Source organism: Bolinopsis microptera, chromosome 2 (assembly GCF_026151205.1).
Source record: "Bolinopsis microptera isolate Bmic1 chromosome 2, MBARI_Bmic_1.0, whole genome shotgun sequence".
In the NCBI taxonomy this organism is placed as follows: Eukaryota; Metazoa; Ctenophora; class Tentaculata; order Lobata; family Bolinopsidae; genus Bolinopsis; species Bolinopsis microptera.
Window position 1 is genome coordinate 5,207,760 of NC_087073.1, and position 20,688 is coordinate 5,228,447.

General features: G+C 37.8%; 2 protein-coding genes across 2 annotated transcripts in view; one reads left to right on the forward strand and one right to left on the reverse strand.

Moving 5' to 3' along the window:
• The window catches only part of LOC134811732 (large ribosomal subunit protein eL18-like), a 60,539-nt gene that overhangs the window by 14,066 nt on the left and 25,785 nt on the right, over positions 1-20,688 (reverse strand). The window lies entirely within an intron of this gene.
• LOC134811065 (uncharacterized) lies at positions 1,038-20,388 on the forward strand. The gene is made up of 9 exons (XM_063817777.1): positions 1,038-1,067; positions 14,484-14,735; positions 14,876-15,056; positions 15,194-15,374; positions 15,601-15,800; positions 16,568-16,769; positions 17,547-17,657; positions 17,834-17,914; positions 18,162-20,388. The coding sequence occupies exons 2-9, from the start codon at positions 14,489-14,491 to the stop codon at positions 18,228-18,230; spliced, it is 1,272 nt and encodes a 423-aa protein (XP_063673847.1). The 5' UTR covers positions 1,038-1,067; positions 14,484-14,488; the 3' UTR covers positions 18,231-20,388.

Here is a 20,688-nt window from a genome sequence, read left to right on the forward strand (position 1 = left end):
AGATCTTTGTGTTTAATTTTTACAAACATTGGGTTACATTTTTATAAAATAAGGAGATGAAAAAATTCCCAAATACTATGATTTAATTTGGGGTACGAAATGTGTCAGTTTTTGCAAAACAATTCCCATATTTTCGTTCCCAAATCATTTAGGTCACCGGAATTATGTCGAACATACATATGTCTTTTAAGGTAGTTAGAATTATCATAACATTGAATGAGTTTGAATAGTAGAAACTAGAAATATGTTGTAAGTCTTACATGTTTGTTATTCCTTTGAAGAGTTTATCTGTGTTGCCACCTGTGTCCTTGATTTAGGATTTTTCTAAAACCTTTTCCTTAAGACCCCCACAACAAACTGGCAAATCACAGTTAATTCAGCTTTTTGATTTGGATTTGAAGCACTCATCTGGCTGGCGTAGATGTGCATGTATCCTATGGCTGTTGTTAACCACCTCACCAACCCATGGACCAGTGGGCTACCATGCTAGCATAGGCACAAAATTGACTTTCTTTGGGGTGTCCAACCCCAAAAGCCCTAAAAACCCATTCCCAAAATGAAAATTTGAGGTTAAGTTGGGGTTTTAGGGTATATTTGGGTTTTATAATAGAAGAAATTATTCAAACAATATACACATAATACAGCAATGACCCTATATAAAAATTCTTTAAAAATGGTACAAATTTTAAAAACTGAGGTAAAAAATAAAACCCTTTGCAATAATATATAACAAATTCACATCACAACAAAAAGCAGTTTAGACCCCCATCCAACAAGCATTAAGCACTTCATGACCTTTTAGGGTTTAGGAGTGTTGATCAGGTTAAGGTCCAAATCACTTATCGCCGTGGGTGGAAGAGTTCTGGTACCTCTGTATCCCCTGATAGAGATTATACAGGTTCTGAGTAGATCAAAGCGCAGTCTGCGTCTGACAAATGACATCACATCACAATACCGTTGGCCTTTCTTAAGGCTGATCTTTTCAGCGAGATGTTTTAGGAACTGAGAAGCCATCAACTGCCATTTCAAACTAATTACAACACTACAAATCTATTACATTTATTGAGGTATGACAATGGAAAGTCCGCTACGATGATAACAAACAGCGGTGAAGACAAGACAGCAGAAACAGAGAGTGTACAGCTACCAGACACCTGTGATCCGGAGATATCTCAACACCTGTCTTCTGAAGGTATTGCTTATGTTACACCTGTTGTTTCTCTGTTATGTGGAATCTGTCCCAAAGATCTTATATCAGAACCTTGTAGCATTCAATGTGATTCCTGTAAGACATTTTTCCATCCTAAATGTCTTGGCAAGTCTGCACCAGTGGACAGTGAACGGTGGGTTTGTCAGAAATGTAGGGATAATGTAGAGAACCAGCAGATCGTTGATGCTCCTGACGAGGAAAATGATATCTGTTATAACTGTCCCGTGTGTAGGAGTGTTGTGGGGGATTCGGATAAGGCATTGGGTTGTGATGGCTGTGAAGAATGGTTCCATGCACCTTGTTTGTTTATCAGTGAAACCGAGTACGCTGAGATGGATAATGAAGAGATATGGTTTTGTGATACTTGTCAAGCAGTGAAAGCAAACAAAATTAATTGGGGCTCAATGGTTGGTGAAGAGTTGATAGCTGAGAAAGTCCAAGCTGTTTATCAAGAGATGGTGACATGGAGAAAGAATATTTTCCTAGTTCCCAGAGGTAAATCAGGTAGCGACTTTATAAAAGAACTGACTCGGCTCATCCTCTTATTTGCAGATGCTACCAAGTGGGAAAGGCTATCGTTCGCACTGGTTCATATCTTCTTGCCAATCATGTTGCAAAAACCGTCAAGCAAGTCAAAAGCAAGAGACCATGTAACATATCTCACCAAGCGTTTGGTTAAATGGAAAAATGGAGAACTTGACGATCTAATGATGGAGTGCAGGAGTATTCAGAAAGCCTTGGTGCAGCAACAAAAAATCAGCGAGGAATCCAGGAAGAAGAGTTTCTGCCGACTAATGCTTCTTGGGAAAGTTAAACAAGCCACCAAATATGTTGACAGTTCCAATGACACCTTAGGAGTTCACAGCCTAACAGCAAACATTAAACAGGTCCTTGGGGAGAAACACCCTCCAGCTGTTAAAGCAGATCCAGTTGTTCTGCACCCTCACAGTACTCCTCCACCTCAGGAAGTGATATTTGAGAGGATTGACGCAAGAGGGCTTGTTTATATTTGGATGGATCAGGCGGCCCAACACTAACGGACTAAGATTTGTGGAAGCATATCATCTGCAGCAAATCATTTGGCAAAGCATCAGTGACACTTGCTGAGTCTATAGCAATTGTTGCAAGGCGCCTTTGTAGAGAAGATATCCATCATAGCTGTCTGAAAGAGTTCACTGCATGCAGATTAATCCCTCTTGATAAAGGCCAGGATAAGAACGGGAAACCTGGTGTAAGACCAATTGGAATCGGCGAGATATTGCGCAGAATCATTGGAAAAGCAGTTATAATGTCTTTCAAAACTGATATACAATATGCTGCTGGCCCACTGCAGACCTGTGCAGGGCTCAAATCAGGAATAGAGGCTTCCATTCATGCAATGAGACAGATCTGGGAAGACAGTGACACTGAAGCAATACTACAGGTTGACGCTGATAATGCGTTCAATCGTCTTAATAGAGAAGCAGCCCTTCACAATGTTCATGAGATCTGTCCTCCGCTCTATCAGTATCTAAAGAACCACTACCAAAAGCCAGCAGACCTGATCATTAATACTACCGAGGACCACTACCAACTTAAGTCTGAGGAAGGTTCAACTCAGGGAGATGTAGCAGCAATGGCATTCTATGCGTTAGGGATCAAGCCTCTAGTAGATGACCTAGCCACAGCCTCCAAGCCCAGTGTTTGCAAACAGTCTTGGTATGCAGACGACAGTAGTGCTGGTGGAAAGATTGAAGGTATTAAGATATGGTGGGATACGCTGTTGGAGCAAGGACCAAAGTATGGATATTACCCAAAAGCCAGTAAGACCGTCCTGATTGTGAAGAATAGCGAGGACCTAGATCTTGCGCAGAAAGTATTCTCAGGCACTGGTATTAAAATCGAGTCCGAAGGAGAACGCCATTTGGGTGCAGCAATTGGCAGCGAAGCTTTTAAGAACAAATATGTCTCAGATAAAGTCCATAAATGGTGTCAGGACATCAAGCTGTTGTCATCAATTGCTGTTGAGGAGCCCCAAGCTGCTTTGACTGCATATACTAAGGGAATTTGTCACCGGTGGACGTTCATTCAGAGGACCATCCCGGGTATAAGTCACTTGTTTCAACCATTGGAGGATTGCATCAGAACAGATTTTATTCCAGCAATCTTGGGTAAGAACGTATCAGACTTGGACCGCTCCATATTTGCATTGCCAGTCAGACATGGTGGCCTAGGTATCTCCAACCCAGTTGAAAACTGCAATAGAGAATTCACAGCCTCAGTCACCATCACAAAAGACCTCACAGACCTGATTATCAACCAGCAAAACACCCTTGAACATTACAACATGTCAATTCAAAATGATGCTATAAAAAGTCTCAAGGCAATCAAGGAGAAACACTTATTTACGGTTAGCAAATCAATAGAGGACAGTGTAAGAGATCCCAACCTAAAGAGATCTTTCCAGTTCATCAAAGAGAAAGGTTCAGGATGTTGGCTTACTGCACTTCCATTGAAGAGATTTGGCTACTCCCTGAACAAGATTGAGTTCCGTGATGCTCTGTACTTGCGTTATGGTTGGGAGATCCCTAACACCCCATTTCACTGTGCTTGTGGAGAGAGAAATAATGTGAATCACACACTTATATGCAAGAAAGGTGGCTATGTTTCTATGAGACACAACAACATCCGCGATCTAAATGCAGAGCTGCAGCGTGAAGTATGCAGAGATGTAGTGACTGAGCCAGCATTGATACCCCTTGATAATGAAGAAATTGTTGGTACCAATGCTGATAGAGCTGCACCTGATGTATCCTCACGAGGTCTCTGGAGCACATTTGAACGAACATTCTTTGATGTCTGTGTTACCCACCCCAACTCACCCACATATGACAAAAAAGATATGGAACAGATCTATAAAGCTCATGAAATGAGGAAAATGAAAAAGTACAACAACAGAATCATCCAGGTGGAAAAAGGCACCTTTACTCCACTTATATACTCAACAAATGGCGGATGGGGTCCACAAGCCACAAGATACCACAAGAGACTCGCTGAAAAACTATCCCATAAGAGAGGAGAAGACTATGCGGCTATTATGTGTTACATGCGCACCAGGATTAGATTCTCAATCCTCAGGAGCACACTGATAGCGGTCAGGGGTGAGAGAGGGAGACGGCAATCGTATACATTGCCAATCAGTGTAACTTCGTTTAACTTGATACCTGCCACCATGGACTATGAATGCTTCTAGACACTATCCTTTTGATATTGAGATATTGGTATTTCAGATCACGTGTACATTGTTCCTTTTTTTACGACACAGTAATTTATTGACACTCACAGCTATAATTTTAATCATTGAATCAGTATTTTTATCTGTGCTCTGCGAATGCATCACATGAATCAGTTTTTTAATCTATTAACTTATTACACATTTGTGCTCTGCTTTAGCATCACTTGACTATTAAAAAAAAGAAATTGTTTGTTCAGGCCATGACCTTATAGTCAGCCAATTGGCCATTGCTATATTATGTGTATATTGTTTGAATATTCTTTTCTTATTTTCTAATCTTCAACTGCCATTCCTCCTGTAGTACTGAACACCAGTTAATAAAACAAAAGTTTTAACTCTGTCATTGTATTCACGTTTTTTGTTTTTCTCGTGAGATTGGTACATCTGCGAGATTCTCTTGTCACTGTTGGACTAGGCTTGAGGGTGAAGTACCCTTACATCTGTGAATGCCCTGTCCAGCGGCGACCAGAGCGATCTCGATGTCCAGTCTTGCACCATCTTGTCTATTTGTTCCATGATAGTTTAAGTGTGTGAGGAACGGAGAGAAGCTGAGGTTTTGTTTCAACGTCTTTGCAAACAGTGGTTAGGAGTTCAGCTATTGTATCTCTGAGTGAATTGTGTCTAAGTGAAACGTAGCCTCCGATTTTGCAGGTTAGAGTATGGTTGATATGGTTTTGTTTTCCACATACACATAGGGGACTTCTGTGAGCTAAGTAAGTAAGTAAGTAAGTAAAGATTATGACATTACATCATCACAAGTGTCTAAAAATATCATTGCACTAAATAGAAAAATAATTCAAATAGACATATTCTTCCAGCAACATTAATAATTTATTAAATTCAATTTTATTAATTAATAAAATCTAATGCATTATATATAAATAATTAATTAAAACTTCCCAGTGGAATAAAGATTTATAAAACGTTTCTTCGCCACAAAAGGATGAAACCAAAGATATTCATTATGTGTCTCCTTATTGCTTAAATAACAGTAGACTGTAGACAGTGTAAGATTATATCTGAGTGAGAGGGCATCAAAGAATTCTTGTTTGTTGAGGACATACCCACATGCTTTTAGAGGGAGTGTGGATAACCAAATGGATGCTCCTTTTGCGCTGAGAGTTCTATTTGTGTGGATGGGGATACCTCACTCATAATAGTTTCACGTTGCTGTTTGTAAAGCTCTTCCTTATGCTTCTTTATCTCACTTATGATGTCATGTTGCAGTTCCTCGTTTGGTTGGAAAGTAGTATATTGTTGAAAAACTGCTTCTGTGAGCTGTTTCGTGGCATTTACTGAGTTAGAGTACTCCATCTCTGCTGTTGATGTACAGTCTGGAATGCTCAGCCCACCCATTCTTGCGGGAAGTGAAGCTATTTTTCTGATCTGATCAGGCACAAAACTTTTGCCCATAATGGCTGTAGTAAAGTCTTCCTTGACACAATATTCCAAGAGTTTAAGGTGATCAGAAATCCCTGGGGTGGTACGGCAGACAAAGTTCCATCTTTTAGAGGTTCCATAGATGAAAGCGGAGTTCGTTTGCAGCTATATCGACAAGCCCTAGAATGTCTGCTTTCCAACTTTCTGTCTCCTTTAATACGAACTCTTCTACCCCTTCTTCTGATCCAATATATGGGTTTTATAATTGGGTTTTATAATTGGGTTTTATAATTGGGTTTTTATTACAAAAAAATGTTAGAATTGATATTATTTACACCTTCATTTGAGACCAAGATATATGTTACCCTCCATCATCCCCATTATCAATTATGATGTGTTATTTGTTTTAAGTATTATTGTATTTTTTGGGTTTTTAAATAATTGGATGCAAAATTACAGAAACGAGAGGAAAAACCAAAGGACCCCAAAAAACCCAACTCCAAAATGGGAATTAGAGGTAAAATGGGTTTTTTGGGTTTTTTCGGGGTTGGACACCCCCTTCCTTTAAATCCTTCAAGCAGTAGGTTTCCTGTTAGTCAATAGAATTCCTGACTTGATGCAACAAAAAAAAGCTTGCAAGTTACAAAAGTGGCGTCACATGAGAAATTTTTACTCTACCCAAAGATTGCCCATTCTTTATTATCATGGACTTGAGAGTCCTAAATGTGGCAGCTTTTGAGCATTTAAACTATGTATTAATGCTTTTCAAACAAAGTTACAACGAATTCTTCATGTAGTGCATCCTGGGTTTGGACAGGATGTGCCCGTTTAAAATATTTTCATCACGTTACACTACATAATTCTCAATAAATGCAATAGATTTGTAGTGTTGTAATTAGTTTAAAACTTCATAATGTTCAACCACCTAAGAAAAACATGTTACTTTACCATTTTCAGGCTTCATTCTCTGGCATGTTTTGGGGTATCTTTATCTGGTTTTATCGTTATTAGTAAAAGGAGTCTGATCCAGAAACAGATTCAGACTCAGAGTTCATGCATTGGGCGTGGTCTCCTAGGTGTGGGTGGTATTGATGAATCCGAAGTGGTTGAGGAAAGTGATATTGGACTAAGCGATTATGAGGGTGACAGTGACCGGAAAGTGAAATTTCTTATTATGCCATGAAATATAGTCAAGAGTATTTCATAAGACAAAAATTGAACTTCAAGGATTATGTGAGATGAACTTGTATCACGTGGTGACCCCCACGGTCGCTTCACTATAGTGTAGCGTCTTCGACGCTACAGGGGGAGCCGCGCACTTCGTGCGCGGCGGGTCATACAACGTATGACAAAGATGAACATGTTGGGGGGGCAACGTTTTGTAGATTAAGGTAGATTAAAGTAGAATGTCATCCATTTTTTGGCGAATTCTACTCTACTTTATTCTACTTTATCCTACTTTATTCTACTTTATTCTATTTTATTATATTTTGGCCCCCAACGTTTTGTAGATTAAGGTAGATAAAAGTAGAATGTCATCAATTTTTTAAGCGAATTCTACTCTACTTTATTCTACTTTATTCTACGTTGCCCCCCCCCCCCCCCCCCCCCCCCCCATAGTAGCTTGCATGAATGACATCGTCGTTGATCGGAAGTGTTCGTTTAGGGAGGGTTGCTGCTTCACCAACAATATCATAGACAGCATTCAACCCCTCTAGAGAAATCGCTAAACGCTACAGCGATATTCATTTCTTATGCTAAATTCAAAATGTTAATGCCTAGTATTATATATAGTTGATGATTGTCCAAAATTAAGGTGGCGAATTAGGCGAATGTAATCATGAAGCTTTAATGAATAAACAATATTTCTGAGCACTCAGCAAATTGTGAAGCTTAGTGAAATTGTGTGGCATGCACGAATAGTGGGAAGGTGGTGAGGGTGGGGTAATAATTTTTTTGCACTAGGAAGGCTCACCTGTGAAAGTTAAGTGAATATGCTGCAGTTGATACATGTTTCGTATCCAAATATCAGAGATATTATGGATACACCATGAAGGCACATCTCTGCGCGGCGTAAGTGAATTAACAAGTTCGCACGGTAAATTTTCTTATTTTCCTGGCCTTCGGCATGCAACGTATGTCAATGCAACGTATGTCAATGCAACGTATGTCAATGCAACACGTATGTCAATGCTGCAGTATCAGTTGATCTCAGTTGTTTAACGAGTACGAAGTAAAAGGTCGTTCAAACAATATACATGCATTCATTTAAATCAAGTGATGCAATTGGCAGATAAGAGCACAATACACATTGCTCTATATATATAAGCAGAGCCCTCTCGCTTGCAGTAGCGCGCGTCACGCAGTACTGAGTACGCGTATACACCTGGCTATGTGAACAATACACAGGTAACTAACATTTTGCACTGCTATCGATATAATATAATATGAAATATAAACATCCAATTATATAAATATCTATTCCACCATAGAAGTGAAAAAGTTTCTGATAGAGGAGCCGGTCTTCATTGGTTTTTTGACATACGTTGCATGCCACATACAATGCAAATGAAGGAAATCGGACTTTTTAGAGGGACGCATCTTCTCGCCACCACTTCCGTAAATCGGCGAGATGCACCACTGGGCCTCGCCGAGCTGGGAAGGATTGCAGACATCGTGAATCAAATGGTACAATAAGATATTTGCAATTTGATACTATGTATCAAATTGGTTCAACATTTACGCTTTTGCCAGATCGAAGGATGGTCACCAGTCACCTTACCTGGGGACCCCAGGCTATTATGTTCATAAACATACTACGAACATACTACTATACGAATAAAGATTCGGCGGAATGACAGGCTGAGCGCCGCCCAGTAACAGTCACCTAAAGGTTATTAGGTGGACATAACATCGGACACACTGGATGTAAAAACCATCCCTTACAAATACGTTTATTTTTTGTTTTTGTACCCCAAAATAAATATGTTAAAAATAATATATAAAGGAAAAAAGAAAAATGTAGGCTTGCAATTTTTTTTCAAAATTTGGTGCGAAACTCACAAAATTTTAAATTTTAGTCATTAGCACCTGACGCTCATTCTAACGATTGAAAAATGAAAAACGCATTTAAGTTTTTTATTTTTGTTGTTTCTTGATTAAAAAATTGTAGCTGCATGCTGCGCGCCAAATCTACACACTCGTGAGTAATGTAAAAATCATACAACCTATAAGCTGTAAGCGTGGCTATGGGTTCACATAACCATGAGTTTTTGTGTACTATTATATAACGTGACGCGGTTGTTTTACAAGTTTGAAGTTTTACTGTAATTAAAAGACTGCAAAATTGCAACTGCAAATATCCTCTTTTGGGTGCCATTGATCATGAAAACTTTGTTGGGGTGAAACAAGTAGGGGCACTGCAGCAGTAAACTTTTCCATGCAAATTTCAAAAATTGAGTTAGAATTATATGTAATGCGCGCCGCGCATGTTTTCAGTGGTGTGCCTCGTTTATTTTGTATGTTAACCGTACTGTAAAAATCGAGCGCTACATGAACAACCGGTCGTGTTATAGCTTGTTCTTAATTTCTTTGAATTTACAAACCTATCGCTTCGCATGAATCATGATTTATATTTGTTTTATATTTGTTTCAAAACTTTCACATATAGAATACAGCAATGATATGATTAAAAAACGACATATTAAAGGGGCACGTATATGGTAGTAGTATGTGAAGGAGGGTTATTTAAAACCAGTTATTGTATGAATACTAAAGCATGATTGTGATGTCATTTGTAATTGTCAAATGCTACCCGACGTGACATCTCATCGATGGAGCCGGTGTAGCTAGGAGATAGATTAGGTGCAAGGGAATGCATACAAAGCCGTACATTGCCGGGTCATTGTTATATTATGTGTATATATTATACTTTGATTTCTCTAAGGCTTTTGATAGTGTACCACACCACCGTTTATTAGTTAAATTAAGAAATATTGGTGTTCCTGAAGATATTATTGGTATTTTAGAAAACTTTTTAGTAGGGAGGTCTATGAAAGTTAAAGTAGGAGATGCATTTTCTGAGATTAAATATATACTTTCAGGAGTGCCCCAAGGCAGTGTTTTGGGACCATTGCTCTTTCTTTTATTTGTAAATGATCTTCCAGAAGGGATCAAAGCTATCATCAAACTTTTTGCTGATGATGTTAAAATGATTGTTAATCCTTTTATTAATCTAACAGCTGATTTGAAGTTGCTAGAACTTTGGGAGTCTCGTTGGTGTTTAAATTTTAATGTAGATAAGTGTATGGTCATGCAAATTGGTTCTTGTAATCCTAAGAATCAGTACTTGTTTGGTGGTTTGCCTTTGAGATGTGTTGAAAGCGAGAAGGACCTTGGAGTGGTCTTTAACACCAGTTTCAACTTTGAGGATCATGTGAGAAAGTGCATTGCTAAAGCTAATGGTACCATTGCCTGGCTTACAAGAAATATTATATCGAGGGAAACAAGCGTTATGCTGGGCTTGTATAAGTCTTTAGTAAAGCCTCATATAGAGTATTGTTCACAGGCATGGGCTCCGATGGCTAGGCATGGAAACTGGTCACTGATTCTTGAATTGGAAGGTGTCCAGAGATCGTTCACCCGTATGATTGATGGATTGGGACTCATGACTTACAGAGAGAGACTGGATAAGCTGAACCTCACCACCCTGCTTGAACGCAGGGTTCGTGGAGATCTCATTGAGATGTTCAAGATCCAGGAAGGCTTTGTGGGTTATGGTTCCGATTTATTTGGTCGTTCTGGTAGGACTGTTGCTGCTAGATCAAAGACTCATAGATTCACCACAAATGAGACTGATTTCTTTGCCCAAAGGGTCTTGCGCTATTGGAACAGTCTACCACCACTTGTGAAAGCTAGTGAGTCGGTTACTGGTTTCAAGAGGGGATTAGATGCCTTTCGGCTTCATGGATATCGAGCTAATAAGCTTGGTCATCACTGGGAACTTTCATATGATATATTTGATAGAATTGATGTTACTGTAGCTCACAGGAGTAATTATGTAAATTATATGAAAGATAATCCAATAATAGCTAAGAGGAAGAAGGTCAATTTAAAAGGCCTTACTTAGGCACTTATCAGCCAAGTTTTCAGTTAACTTCTTTCAATTTTTATATTTTAATAGTTTATTAAACGTAAATTGTACAGTTTTGAAGTAATTATATTTGTATATGATTATTATTATTAAATCTAAAATAGCTAATAATTTATTAAATTATTAACAGGCCCCTTAACGTGGGCAATAATATACGCTTTTTAAATTATATAAACAAATTGAAGTCTATTTTTCCAATGTTGTTAAGTGTCTCTTTAGATCTGTTTTGGTCTTTTCGTGGGAGTTCCCACATTTGTTGGTTGAGAATGCTCAACATAACATACATGATGCTTGACTGCTTTATTGACCCGGACAGGCACCGGGGGCAGACATCCCAACACCAGTGCGTTGGGACATAGTGTTGGTCTGCTTCAGGACGTGTTAGATCCTAGAGAAGCCGCCATCCCCTCTACTGCTTTAGCTCAGCGGCAGCATGAGCCCTGGTTTCCTGCCACATTGGTACCTCTGAAAGTACAGAAAAGTGGTGGATTTCGGGGTCCAGGATTGTATATGAGATGCCCAGAGAGGCATAAATTTAAATCTTATCTTATCTTATCTTATATTGTTTGAGTTTTTTGCCTATAAAGCCGTACAAGGTTGTAAGAGCTTTGAGAACAATCGATATCATATTATGGCACTAGCTATAATGAAACTGCGGTTTTCTGCTCACAACTTGAAGATGAAATTCCCTTTCGGTATACAGTATATAGTACCAGTGTATGGTACAGTATAGCACAGTATATAGTACAGTATACAGTATATAGTACATCTTCATTGCAGTGTACTGTAAACAAAGAACTGTACTATGCAAAATGAAATAGTATGATAAAACCTCAGGACAATACCATTAACACCCAGGAAACTATCAAATATTGGTACAGTGTGCATCAATTACGAGCACCATATAATTAATGGTACACCAGTACCCATCTTTAATCAGATGCCTCTGTTCTGGATAGCATGACCTGATGTGTAACGGCCTACATCTATGGTAGGTCTCTCTGGACACTAAAAATTTCGTGTAATCGTTCGCATTTCGTGTGGTAGTCACCACATGCATGCTTCTACCTATGGTCATTGTCAATTTTGCTTTGCCCATTTTGCTTACTTTTTGATTTAAATTTTTGAGCAGGTTGATAAAGAGCAATTTAATCCTTTCTGATATCATTTTCATCTGAAGATTCCGAATTTTCTGAATTCTTTGGAATGAAGTTTCTATCTCATGTGGAGCAAAAGTTATGACCTGGTTTTCGATGTGGAGCAAAAAAGTGTGGAGCACCCCAATAAAATCTATGCTTTTTGACTATTTTGATCGCCATTTAACAAATAGATCCTGGACGTTAATTGCAAAATATTTTCACTGCCAAATCATAAAATGGACCTCAGCCAGTGTGGAGCAGTCGAAATATCCTCATATTTTTCGTCTCAACCAGGGGTAAACATTACAGTAGAATCTCCGTCTTTTCACAAAATCTTAGTTTAAAGGAATACGCACCAGATAACATTATCAATAATGGTACACCTTGCTCAACCGATGCGGAGCACGAAACTATTATACCTAAGTTGGGAATACTGATTGGGAAGAAACTGAGTTTTGAAAGTGAGTGTGATTAAAAACGATAAATACATCTAATCAGGCCATAAAAATATCATTTTTTCTTGTGATTATGTTCAGACCCCCTGACTCTATTCTTTGGAACTGCTGATAAACCTAGTAATGCTCAACCATGTGGAGCAGAGGACTTTTACTGCATAACATGACTCCTCATCGGCTGATATGACTTGGATGAGAAATTAGAATGAGTATTTTAGCTTTTACAATAAATTACTAGCAGAACAGATTGAAAAATTGTATTTAATAGGCTCAACCAGAGAGGAGCAGAATGGAATGATAGATTGATAACACAACTATTTGTAAGGATCAGTGTTGTTATATTAGGATAAATGAGGAATTATATCATCAATACTTAAGAAGCTGTTGATGTATGTAGTACTGTGTCCTTTAAAGAGAAATATGCCACCGCCCACCATAGAAAAAGACAATATGCTCAACCGTGAGGAGCAACAGGCTTTTCTACGGTAAAAAGAGTCTCCATGATGGTCGATCTGTAGCCAATTTGTACGTAATGCAATTTAAAGTTTACTGATATACTTTAAATACTTTTCTTACCATGATTGGGCCATGATTGATGTTCCAGAACTGTTCAGCCAGAGTGGAGCAGAGCTAGAAATGACATGTCATGTACGGGATTCCTCAACTGCCTAACATTTTATGAAGATCTCTCTTGCATGCAGTTGTAGAATGAAGTAGTGAGCTTCGAAAATCTAATACAACAGAAATCATCTCTGCTCCACACAGGTTGAGCACTGAATAGTTCCCGTGAAGTAAGTTTATTGACCACCAATATTATAACATATTTTCTCTAGAATGAATAAAAATAATATCCCATGAAGCACTTAAAAGTTGTATCGATTGATCAAAAGGAAGACCTCTTTTTGCTCCACATGGTTGAGATAGGCTGTTCTCGACTAAAGAGTCTGCATCAACGGTGAAAATATAGATACAGGAGTCAAGATGTAAATCACAGAAGTCACTTTATCTCAACCCAGAAAGAATTTAAAAGTTGGCAAATTTTTAACCATTTTGGGCTCCACAGGGTTGAGAGAAGTGTACTGAATATAAATATCCGTTTCAGTACTCAAAATAGAGTTAGTAAGAGTTACCAAGCTAAAAAAATCTTACAGATCTAAACAAAAGCATTATGAAAAGCTAATAAATTAAAAATTTACAAATTTCTACATTGCCAAAACCTCGCTCCACGTCGGTTGAGATATGGTGTGTTATCGCAAATAGTCAAAAACTCTTGAGAGGGGTTTCAGCTAAAAAGTTCATAGAGTTTCAACCAAAAACTTGACTGTTTAGCGTATGATTTTTGGTCTTGAAAATTGCCTAACTTTCAAGCTACTGCTCCACACAGGCTGAGCATTAAAAGTTGTCTCAACCGGTGCTTTCTGTGTAGATGGGACCTTTTTCTGAGAGTCTCAACCTGTTTTGACTGCCAGATTCAGTTACCAACGAGATTGCAAAAAGTTTTAAAATGTCACTTTGAAGCACTGATATGCTCCACATTGGCTGAGTAACACATATAGATTACATGTTAAAGTGTCCAGTGAACATTTGTTTCCATCTGGGTGAAATATTAACAAAGGGTGAACACCAGGTGGCATGCTAGCTCACTAAATAGCTCAACCGGTCAAATTGTACCAATTTTGGCAGTCAAATTTGGGCAAAGCAAACTTTACAATGACCCTATGCAAAAATGCTTATGATGTTTGTAAGCTCACTGAGGCTGTCCAGCTTCTGTTTACAGTTTTCTAGAGGATTATAAGCAGGAGGGACTTTTCGAATCAAATACTATCGACTGTTGAGTGTTCTGCTCTAAGTTTAACCATAACTTCATCAATAGGTTACATGTCTTCAGAACCTGAACCCTCCTCCCGAGGAGAGCCAGCAGTCAGAAGTCAGATTGTTGATCCCCGCAGTACCAATGCAGCCTCAGCCTCATCATCGTCCAGACCTGCAGGAGGAGACAATGCAGATCCCACTCAACTGATGTGCAGACGATACATGATTGGAAAATGCAAGAAGGCAAGAAAGTGTCCTTTCTCTCACAGTATGGATCATCTACCTACAACTTTCTGCAAGGACTACATTTTCAGTGAGTGTGGCTTAAATCTGTTTTTGAGTAGTTTTTATCTTATCGTATCATTTTTGTAATGTGTATTAATTTACTGTGCTCCTATCCTGTTTTATTACTGATAAATGTTGGAGAGTTCGATAAATCAATAAACCTTTCAGAGTATTGCAAGTATGGGTCAAGATGTACAAAGCGTCATCTGAATCCTAAAGAAGAAAACCGTAGGGAAGTCTTACGTAAAAAATACTCAAAAAAGAAGAGGATGACCTGGCATGATGCCAATGAGTTTGAACCAGGAATGCCAAATCACCTCGATCGTCAACCTTTACCTCCTGGAGTTTGGTCAGTATGAACTCTTATTATAATTGGTGTAATTATATTCTTATTAATAGACGTAAAAATCTTACTTTCAGTAAATTTGTAAGATTATTATTAATTGCTTTGCTGTACACACTAAACATGCAACTCTTTTCCCCCAGCTCCCTTGAAGAACTAAAAGACGAACCACTTTGCCAACATGCAATAGAAGGGAACTGCACAAACACAGACTGTGTATTCTTACACGGATTCCAATGTGATCACTGCAAGAAACCGGTTATACATCCCTTTGATAGGATCCAAGGTCGAACTCACGTGGAACTTTGTTCCAGAACTGCTGGGGTAAGTTAAACAATTAGCCCGTTTTTTATTGTTTATTACTACTTTTACTAAACAGCGTAAGAAATGGTTGTTAATTCTTAGTCAAATTCTTAGTTAAATATGTTACATGGCACAGTGTGCAATAAGCAGGTCGAATTTATTTTTAGCATAGCTAAAAGCTTGAGCAATTATATGTAATAATTAATCCACAGTCTACACATAACTGTTCTAAAAATGCATTCCACAGATGCTGAAAAACTATCTTCAACTCATCAAAGACTCAGAGAACGAAGAGTGTGGGATATGTTACGACAAAGTTCTGTCAGCTGACAAGAAAGAAGAGGACAGGAAGTTTGGCCTGCTGCCAGGTTGCATGCACAAGTTCTGTCTGTGTTGTATAAGGAGATGGAGGAATTGCAGTGAAGGCGCTGTGTCTCAAGAAAACAGGTAATTTAACTGGCATTTTGTTTTGAGAACTGTCAAGTGAATGTTTCTGCAAGGAAAATGTGCACTGAAAGTGTACTGAGTACTTTAACAATTAACACTTCAATTTCCACCGTGTCGGTCTAACTGACTTGAGTTGGAGAAGTATATTTTGACTCAATTGGTTCGTGTACACATGGAGAAAAGTTTGTTTTTTCAAGGTAATTTGTCCTTTTCTAGTGGTAGTTATGTAAATTTTGCATTATTACTTGTGTGCAATATTGAGATGGAAGACGATTCAGATATTACTCTATCAGTGTGTTGAGTGAGTGTCAAAAATGTGCAAGATGTTCCGCAGTATAATCACTAGCAAACACTTAAAGATTGTATAGATATATTTTGTAAGCAATGTGTCACCTTCCGTAAGCAACCGGCAGCATTTTCAAATCTGATGCATTGCCCTCCTATACTGCAAAAGTATGTGTTTCCTCTCCATTTTGAGACGTACAATTTTCACCGACACAATTATCATATGAAATAGAATGAAACAGGGTACTTCTCTCCCGCTCATACCAATAGTAAATACTGAGAAATATAAAATGATAATGTCGGCGCATCTTTCCGAGAAAAAAAAAGAAGTATCAAAAACTAAACGATCTATCTTGGTTAGCATTTAAACCCTTGGGATTGTATAACCCTTGGGGTACATCTTTTCCGTTTAAACTGAACCAGATTCCCGGAATTCCTCAGCACTTCTAGAAAACTTAACTAACATCACGTCATCTCCCCAGACGAAGTTGCCCTAACTGCCGACAGAAAAGCTACTTCGTAGTTCCCTCACAAGTCTGGATCGCTGAGGGAAACCACAAGAAGATCTACATAGAAGAGTATAAAAAAGACCTGAAGAGGAAACCGTGCAAGTATTACCGTCACCAGGGAGACTGTCCCTTCTCCAGCAACTGTTTTTACTCCCACGAGCATATTGATGGTCAGGTGAGATATTTATTGTGCGTTTCTTAGTACATTCCGCGCACGATGATAAGCTGGACCGTAAAATATAGCTTATTTAGTTTAAACGGTCGGATTTGAAAATCATCGTCTTATTTTGTTCTTGTGTCTAGGTTTTGTGACATGATAAAGACAAGGGAAGTTTTATATTTAGTGAAGAGTATATTTGTTGAAAGAAGAGTTTGAAAATGTAGGGACCAGCTCTGGGTTTTTTGTGCACGTGGGGTGCATCATGTACAGTTAGCTGAATTTTGGTCACGTCCGTATGACTTAAAACTCAATAAATTATCACTGTTTTACTAAATTTGAATAGTACTAAGCCCTCTTAGCTTTTTTACATATTGGAATCATGTTTCACTAAATATACAGAGAAGCTAAATTGAACTGTTATGTAAATCAGTAAATCTCAAAATACGCGATAAAACAGTAAACTTAACAGACTTGCTCGTGGGTTAACTCGAAATCAAGTTTCACAAAAAATCAGGATGAACTCCCTTCTGCTCAAACGAGTTGAGAAGTGTTAATAATAAGGTGTGTGAAACTAGTTAACTGTGTAACTGGTTATTATATGTTGTGTTAGTTATAGTAGTGGGAGTGTAACATGTAACATGTATAATGTATGTTAGTAGTGGGATTGTAACATGTAATGATGTAACATGTAATATGTAAGGATGTAAATTGTAAGTAGCATAGTGTGAGTGTATACTGTAAGTAGTATAGTGTGAGTGTATACTGTAATTAGTAACATGTCTCTGATTGCAGGGTGAAGTTTACACTCCACGAGGGGACAGAAGCGAAGACACGCTCCAGTTAGATAACATCGTACTGGACGAAGATAGAGCCCAAGATACTATCAGTGCTCGGATTATCCAGGTTTTTATTTCCATCAATCACTGAGGTTATCCGCTGTGGAATATATATATTTGAGCTGAATGGGAATTTTGGATCCCATGCAGCTGCCTAATAGAACGGTAATGGAATGAATTTTAGGAATTTTAATAATTTACATAACATCAGTGAGTGCTTTTAAAAAATCTGAATCTTTGCAGGTTAGAGAGACGCTGAATGCTCTCAGAGTATCGCACAGAATGACAGAGGCCGGAGATTCTCTATCTAATCTTATGCGAGAGGTAATTTGAGATATATCAGAAATAAAACGTTGACTGGATTACATGACTGGGTCCCTTTTACTGCACTTGGAGCAGCCTTTAAAGAGCAGCACAATATAATGACGCCTTTTTTCCATTCACATAACAATTTATGTTTCAGCTCCCCGAAATCAGAATAATTTAAAAGTTAAAATTTTAAAGAATATTTCAAGTTTCTTCTAGGATGCTTTTCAATGATTTTGTTTAAAATAACAGCTGTGTTTCTCAGATCGACCAGCTCCACGACTCACTACGACTGATGGGGCTCACTCAGAACAACGACAACACCCGGCAATAGTTAATAATAGCATGTAATTTGAAAGAAGCCCCGAACATTGGGAACAGATAATGTGATGTGATCTCGGCAGATCACGTCACGTTTTCTTGCTCCACTGGGAATGAAACATTATGAAATTATAAAGGACAATGTACCGTATCGACTGATAATCGCGATAACCTTGATAATATATATCATTACAAGTTTAGAGGACGCAATCCCTCCACTTGTACAATGTGCAATGTGCATTGTGCACCAAGACCCTTTCGAGGGTAAGATAAGGTTTTAGTAAAAGAGCTCTTGAGTGTACTAGGTAAGTTGTGGGATGAGGGTCTGAGCTTTATAGTTTCAGTTCTAAGTCATGAGATAAGATAAGATGATTGACTTACAGTTCTGTGTGCGTTATTCCACGTTTAAATAATATATGATGCAATGTGGCCTTAAAAATAGGGCCACATTTTCATCGGTTAAATAGTTAAATTGATATGTCCTCTTTAAGATAAAAATATATCTTAAACCCTGAGATAATTGATGCATTAATTGAGTGTGTGCCCTTGAGACTTAACAATTTTATTTTCTGGCCTATACTGATACTGCTATAGAACTTGGGGAGGAATTGTTTTCCGAAACTTAGTGGTATTATAGCAATCATAAGACCGTTATATAATGAGATATTAGCTTCGGCTAATTTCATTTACATCGGAACTCACAACTGTACGTGACTAGCAACCCACTTGTACCCCTTAGGCCTCTACATTTAATTGGTCACGTACTGTTTACGAGGTCTAAACCGTTATTCTGCGCAGGTTCCTGTCTAGACCTGACAATTTGCACATTAATTATGAGGTAAGTTAAATAACTAGAGCCCTCAGGGCCTTATAAAAAGTAACAGTAAACTTTTTTGGAAAATTTCCAAATTCAAATGAAAGGCAATGTTATGTAAAGTTAATTACATACTAGGGCTCAGAGGTAGGCCAAACGTTTTCCCGATGAGTATAAAGCAAAAGATTTTTGAAATAAACACTTAGAAAGGAATTGTTCTATCGTAATAATGATTCGAGTTAAAGATAAATATAGCGTTATAACAGACTAATGACTATGTGCGTGCATTGTGCAATTCTACTATCAGAATAATGGATAGGTATGTTTGTAATTTCTGATGCCATATGCTCGTGTTGTTGACTTAGTGTATAGTTATAGAGATTTAAGGAAGTTTTAAGCTTTGTAATTTCAATATAATAATACCGGTATATATATAATGATATAGTTGTTTGGGATCATTGTTTTATATAAATCTACTTATTATGTATTTGAAATGTGTGTGCTGCTCATGCAAATTTGTCGGCTTTTTTCAGTGTAAGATGACAGTCAAGTTTTACTTATCTATTTAGCATTTCCACTCTGTTTTACACTTCCACATTTGGTAGATTATTCCACATATTCACTGCTTAAATAAGTAGAGACTTTTTGAGACCTTTATCTAGCACTTCACAAGCTCATGGAAACAGCGCATTATATGTGCATTATGCGCATATGCATTATGTGCATTATGCGCACCTCTCATTATCATCAGGATATAACTTAAACGTCATGATATCCCAAGAACTATTCTACAACAACCTCGTAAGATACCACATCCACTCATCAAAGTGTATTGTAACAGATATGAGCTAGAATTTTCTTATCTAAATTTGGGGTACAAAAGTGATGCGTTTTTTGTGATTGGTTGAATCAATATTTAAAAAACACCTCTGGTGAGGTGTTGGTTTATTTTCAAACATACAATTTTTTTTCCAGGTTAAAGTTCATGTTAACGTTCATTCAAATTTTTCATTTAAGTTTAAACTTTTATCTGATAAGTGATACATTTTCCCGAAAATTTCTTACCATTGCTGCATAATATTGGTTATTTTGTAGTTATGGGTTCGGTTATAAAGCACTTGCATAATATACGATATCGATATTGTTTATTATAATTGTAAATTTTTAGTTAAATTGTTACCTTTTACACGAAGCTGTGGCAGCCAACATTTTTGACTCACATTGGTGCTTGATTAATGAATAATTTGAATGATAATGATACGATACCATTGCAGCCGCAGCAGTATGTATAAGGTCAAATTTCCAATTTGTTAAACATAATTACAATTGTATGCGTTTTACTTAGCGTCATTAATCATCATTGTCTATCACTGTGCTCGTGACCTTTTGAATCAAGACGTAAACGAAAATTATTCCTGTAACTCTAGAAGGTTCGATTTCATTCTGTGAGCTGTACTCAATTGTAAACGTTACATCGTCGTTAATTTTCTTGCGATAACATTAATTTTGTTAATTAAACTAGTGAACTTATTATTTTGTTAATTAAACTACCTATTAGGTAGTGATGGACGACTTGAGAGAGCCATGGTACGTAACACGTTAAACTAGAGACTGGTAGTAGATAAAGCTATCAGGAGTACAATCGAGTGATGACACG

Bases quoted from the DNA above. Each gene is read 5' to 3' on its own strand.
- LOC134811065 (XM_063817777.1), top strand. From the start codon at position 14,489: ATGTCTTCAGAACCTGAACCCTCCTCCCGAGGAGAGCCAGCAGTCAGA. The intron at 16,770-17,546 runs GTGAGATATTTA...CTCTGATTGCAG, and splicing joins ACGAGCATATTGATGGTCAG to GGTGAAGTTTACACTCCACG. The intron at 17,915-18,161 runs GTAATTTGAGAT...TGTGTTTCTCAG, and splicing joins TATCTAATCTTATGCGAGAG to ATCGACCAGCTCCACGACTC.